This window comes from Pyrgilauda ruficollis, unplaced genomic scaffold (genome assembly GCF_017590135.1).
Source record: "Pyrgilauda ruficollis isolate IOZ18807 unplaced genomic scaffold, ASM1759013v1 scaffold1233, whole genome shotgun sequence".
Taxonomy (NCBI): Eukaryota; Metazoa; Chordata; class Aves; order Passeriformes; family Passeridae; genus Pyrgilauda; species Pyrgilauda ruficollis.
This window is the reverse complement of record NW_024510689.1, coordinates 1,886-7,272: the sequence shown is the minus strand read 5'-3', so window position 1 is coordinate 7,272 and position 5,387 is coordinate 1,886. Positions and strand designations below refer to the sequence as shown.

Genomic DNA, 5,387 nt, shown 5'->3' with positions numbered 1-5,387 from the left:
GGGGAATTTTCGGGGGAATTTTTTGGGTTTTTTTTGGAGATATTTTGGGGATTTTTTGGGAATTTTTAAGGAATTTTTGGGGGGATTTTTGGCGATTTTTTGGGGGTTTATTGGGATTTTTTTGGGACTATTTGGGGTTTTTTAGGTGGATTTTTTAGGGATTTTTTGGGGGTTTATTAAGGAATTTTTTGGAGTTTCTTCAGAATTTTTTGGGGATTTTTGGGGATTTTTTGGGGGGATTTTGGGGGTGATTTTTAGGAGGGTTTATTGTGATCTTCTTAGGGATTTTTGGGGGATTTTAGGAGGTTTTTTAGGGGATTTTTAAGAATTTTTGGGGTTTTTTTTTGTTGTTTTCCCGGGATATTTTGGTGGGGTTTGGGCTTTTTGGAGATTTTTTGGGGGGATTTATTTGGGAGATTTTTTTGGGGATTTTTTTTTTAATTTTTGGGGATATTTTGGGGGGTCTTAAAGGGGATTTTTAGGGGGGGCTGGAATTTTTGGAGAGGATTTTTTGGGTTTTTTCTAAGGATTTTTTGGGCATTTTTGGAGGTTTTTTTGGAGGGGATTTTTGGGAAGTTTTTAGGAATTTTTGGCAATTTTTTGGCAGGTTGTGGATTTTTTAAAGATTTTTTGGGTTTTGGGAGGGGATTTTTGGGGTTTTTTTGGGGGGGGTGGTTTATTGGGAGGAAGATTTTTTTGTATGATTTCTTGGTGGTTTTTCAGAGATTTTTTGGGGATTTTTTTCCTATTTTTCTGTGATTTTTAGAGACTTTGGGATTTTTTAGGGATTTTTTTTAGGGATTTTTTTTGGGATTTTTGGTGTTTTTTAGGGGATCTTTTGGGATTTTTTTGGGGAAGGATTTTTGGGGTTTTTTGGGATTTTCTGGGGGATTTTTTGGAAGATTTTTTTGGGCTTTTTTAATTTTTTCAGTTTTTTTTTCCTTTTTTTTTTAATTCCACTTGTGGAGTTTTTTTGGCTCCCGACTTTTTCCATTTTGGGATTTTTTTGGGGGGGATTTAAGGGCAAGGATGCCACCGAGGTTTTGGAGTTTGGGGGTTTTTGACGATTTTTTGGGGGTTTTTGGGGTTTTTGGGGTTTTTAAAGAGGGATTTGAGTCTGGGGGTTTTGGAGTTTGGGTTTTTTGAGGAGTTTTTTTGGGTTTTTTGGAGGAGATTTTGGGGGTTTTGGGGTTTTTTTGGGGAGAGGGATTTTGGGGGTATCGGGAATTTGAGAATTCCGTGACGGGAATTGAGGTCCTGGAATGGGGTCTTGGAATTCCGGGGGTCCCGGAGAGAATTTTGGGTGACCCCGGAGGGTCCCGGGGGTCTCCCGGTGGTGCCGGGGATGGATCGGGGATCCCGAGGAGGTCCCGGGGAGGTCCCGGTGGTCCCAGTTGGGGTCTCCAGGGGGTCCCGGGAGTGGATGAGGATCCCAATTCGGGGGTCTCGGGGATGGATCGGGGATCCCGAGGAGGTCCCGGGGGTCTCCCGGTGGTCCCGGGTTGGATGAGAAGCCCCGAGGTCTCCCGGTGGTGCCGGGGATGGATCGGGAATCCCGACAGAGTCCCGGGGATGGATGAGGATCCCAATTCGGGGGTCCCGGGGCTGGATTTGGAACCCCTCGGGGGTCCCGGGGGTCTCCCGGTGGTCCCGGGCCGGTACCTGGGCGAGCTTGAGGCGGCGGCCGGGGGCGGCGCGGATGACGAGGGCGATCAGCGCCAGGTACGAGTACGGGGGCTTGGGGTGGCGCCGGTAGCGCTGGGGGCGGCCCGGGGACCCCCGGGAGCCTCGGGATCCCCCCCGGGACCCTCCCCGGGACCCCTCCCGGGAGTCCCCGGAGCTCCGGAACGGGTCCCGGGAGCCCTCGCGGGCCGGGTCGGGCGCTCCGGGGAGCGGCGGCGGCGGCGGCGGCATCGCGGGGGCGGCGCGGGAGGGGAAGGGTCTTTGAGGATCTGGGGATTTGGGATTGGGGATTGTGATTTAGGATTTGGGTTGGGATTGGGGATTGGGATTTGGGACTGGGGATTTGAGATTTGGGATTTTGGGTTTGGGATTTGGATGTTTGGGGTTGGGGATTGGGAGTTTGGGATTTGGGATTGGGGATTTGGGATTTATCCAAGAGGAGGAGAAGGGAACTGGGGAGGGGCGGGAGCTGGGGAGGGGTTTGGGGATTTGGGACTGGGAATTTGGGATTGGGTTTTGGGATTTGGGATTGGGATTATGGATTTGGGGATTTGGGATTGGGATTAGGGATTTGGGGATTTGGGATTGGGATTAGGAGTTTGGGTATTTGGGATTTGGGATTGGAATTAAGGATTTGGGTATTTGGGATTTGGGATTAGGATTAGGAGTTTGGGACTGGAATTTGGGATTTGGGTATTTGGGATTGGGATTAGGATTAGGAGTTTGGGATTGGAATTAGGGATTTGGGATTTGGGATTGGGATTAGGGATTCGGGGATTTGGGATTGGGATTAGGAGTTTGGGATTGGGATTAGGGATTTGGGGTTTGGGTATTTGGGATTTGGGATTGTAATTAGGGATTTGGGATTTGGGATTGGGATTAGGGATTCGGGGATTTGGGATTGGGATTAGGAGTTTGGGATTTGGGATTTGGGATTTGGGATTGGGATTAGGAGTTTGGGATTGGAATTAGGGATTTGGGATTGGGGTTTTGCCCCACCCACATCATAGCCACGCCCCAAATACCATTCCCCAGCCCTAATTACCATAATTAGCCCCTCCCACATCAAGCCAGGCCCATTACACCAGCCCTAATTACCCTAATTGGCCCCGCCCATGCCATAACCACATCCAATAGAACATCTCCAGCCTAATTACCCTAATTAATCCTGCCCACCCCATAGAACATCACTAATGACCCTAATTAGCCCCACTCCTTCCATAATCACGCCCATTATCCCATCCCCACTCCTAATTGCCCTAATTAACCCCGCCCACCTCCTAACCACACCCAATATTCCTTCCTTAATTACCCTAATTAGCTCCACCCCCCCATTCCACACCCAGTGTCCCACCTCTCATTACCCTAATTAGCCCCGCCCACCCATAACCACACCCAACAGCCAATCCCCAGCTCTAATTACCCTAATTAACCCTGCCCACCCTATAACCACGCCCAATACCCCATCTCCAGCCCTAATTACCCTAATTAGCCCCACTCAGCCATGCCACACCCAGCATCCCACCTCTAATTACCCTAATTGGCCCCGCCCACCCGTAACCACGCCAATATCCCATCCCCAGCCCTAATTACCCTAATTAGCCCCACCCAGCCATGCCACACCCAGCATCCCACCTCTAATTACCCTAATTGGCCCCGCCCACCCGTAACCACGCCCAATTTCCCATCCCCAGCCCTAATTACCCTAATTAGCCCCACCCAGCCATGCCACACCCAGCATCCCACCTCTAATTACCCTAATTGGCCCCGCCCACCCGTAACCACGCCCAATTTCTTGGGATTGGGATTAGGGATTTGGGGTTTGGGGATTTGGGATTGGGATTAGGAGTTTGGGATTGGAATTAGGGATTTGGGATTTGGGATTGGGATTAGGGATTTGGGATTTGGGGTTTGGGTATTTTGGATTGGGATTGGGATTAGGGATTTGGGGTTTGGGGATTTGGGATTGGGATTAGGAGTTTGGGATTGGAATTAGGGATTTGGGATTTGGGATTGGGATTAGGGATTTGGGATTGGGATTAGGGATTTGGGATTTGGGGTTTGGGTATTTTGGATTGGGATTGGGATTAGGGATTTGGGGTTTGGGGATTTGGGATTGGGATTAGGAGTTTGGGATTGGAATTAGGGATTTGGGATTGGAATTAGGGATTAGGGATTTGGGGTTTGGGTATTTGGGATTGGGATTGGAATTAGGGATTTGGGGTTTGGGGATTTGGGATTGGGATTGGGATTAGGAGTTTGGGATTGGAATTTGGGATTTGGGATTGGAATTAGGGATTAGGGATTTGGGATTGGGGGATTTGGGATTGGGGTTTTGCCCCACCCACATCATAGCCACGCCCCAAATACCATTCCCCAGCCCTAATTACCATAATTAGCCCCTCCCACATCAAGCCAGGCCCATTACACCAGCCCTAATTAGCCTAATTGGCCCCGCCCATGCCATAACCACATCCAATAGAACATCTCCAGCCTAATTACCCTAATTAATCCTGCCCACCCCATAGAACATCACTAATGACCCTAATTAGCCCCACTCCTTCCATAATCACGCCCATTATCCCATCCCCACTCCTAATTGCCCTAATTAACCCCGCCCACCTCCTAACCACACCCAATATTCCTTCCTTAATTACCCTAATTAGCCCCACCCACCCATTCCACACCCAGTGTCCCACCTCTCATTACCCTAATTAGCCCCGCCCACCCATAACCACACCCAACAGCCAATCCCCAGCTCTAATTACCCTAATTAACCCTGCCCACCCTATAACCACGCCCAATACCCCATCTCCAGCCCTAATTACCCTAATTAGCCCCACTCAGCCATGCCACACCCAGCATCCCACCTCTAATTACCCTAATTGGCCCCGCCCACCCGTAACCACGCCCAATATCCCATCCCCAGCCCTAATTACCCTAATTAGCCCCTCCCACCTGTGCCACACCCAGTATCCTCCATCTAATTATGCTAATTAGCCCCGCCCACCCATAACCACACCCAACAGCCAATCCCCAGCCCTAATTACCCTAATTAGCCCCGCCCACCCTATAGCCATGCCCAATGGCCAATCCCAAGCCCTAATTACCCTAATTAGCCCCACCCACATCAATCTACACCCAATATCCCATCCCCAGCCCTAATTGCCCTAATTAGCCCTGCCCACACCATAACTTGACCCTAATTACCCTAATTAGCCCCGCCCACATCAATCTACACCCAATATCCCATCCCCAGCCCTAATTGCCCTAATTAGCCCTGCCCCCCCCATAACTTGACCCTAATTACCCTAATTAGCCCCGCCCATTCCATAACCGCGCCCAAATCGCCATTCCCATCCCTAATTACCCTAATTAGCCCCTCCCAGAAGAAGCCACGCCCACTCGCCGCTCTCACCGCCCTTAGCCCCGCCCACCGCGGAGCATTGCCCATATATGGTATGTGACCCCGCCCATCAGAGCGCTCAGCCAATCACCGCTCTCGGCCCCTCCCCTGCCTCCGCGCGCGCTGCGGGCTCGCTGCCGCTGCCGGAAGTGGCGGTACCGGGACAGGGGACAGGGGACAGGGGGACACCGGGGGGGATTGGGGACATTGGGGGGACATTGGGGACATCGGGGACATTGGGGACATCGAGGGGACATTGGGGGGACATTGAGGGACATTGGGGCAGGGGCAGCAGCAC

At 51.0% G+C, this 5,387-nt stretch overlaps 1 protein-coding gene across 1 annotated transcript in view; it reads left to right on the top strand.

Annotated features, from left to right (window-relative positions):
- Positions 1-1,201: 1,201 nt before the first annotated feature.
- The window catches only part of LOC121365926 (serine/threonine-protein kinase AfsK-like), a gene marked incomplete at its 3' end in the record, with an annotated part of 6,066 nt that continues 1,880 nt past the window's right edge, over positions 1,202-5,387 (top strand). The window contains exons 1-2 of the mRNA XM_041490536.1: positions 1,202-1,722; positions 5,073-5,244. Of these exons, the coding sequence (XP_041346470.1) occupies positions 1,577-1,722; positions 5,073-5,244 (318 nt within the window). The remainder of the gene's footprint in view (positions 1,723-5,072; positions 5,245-5,387) is intronic.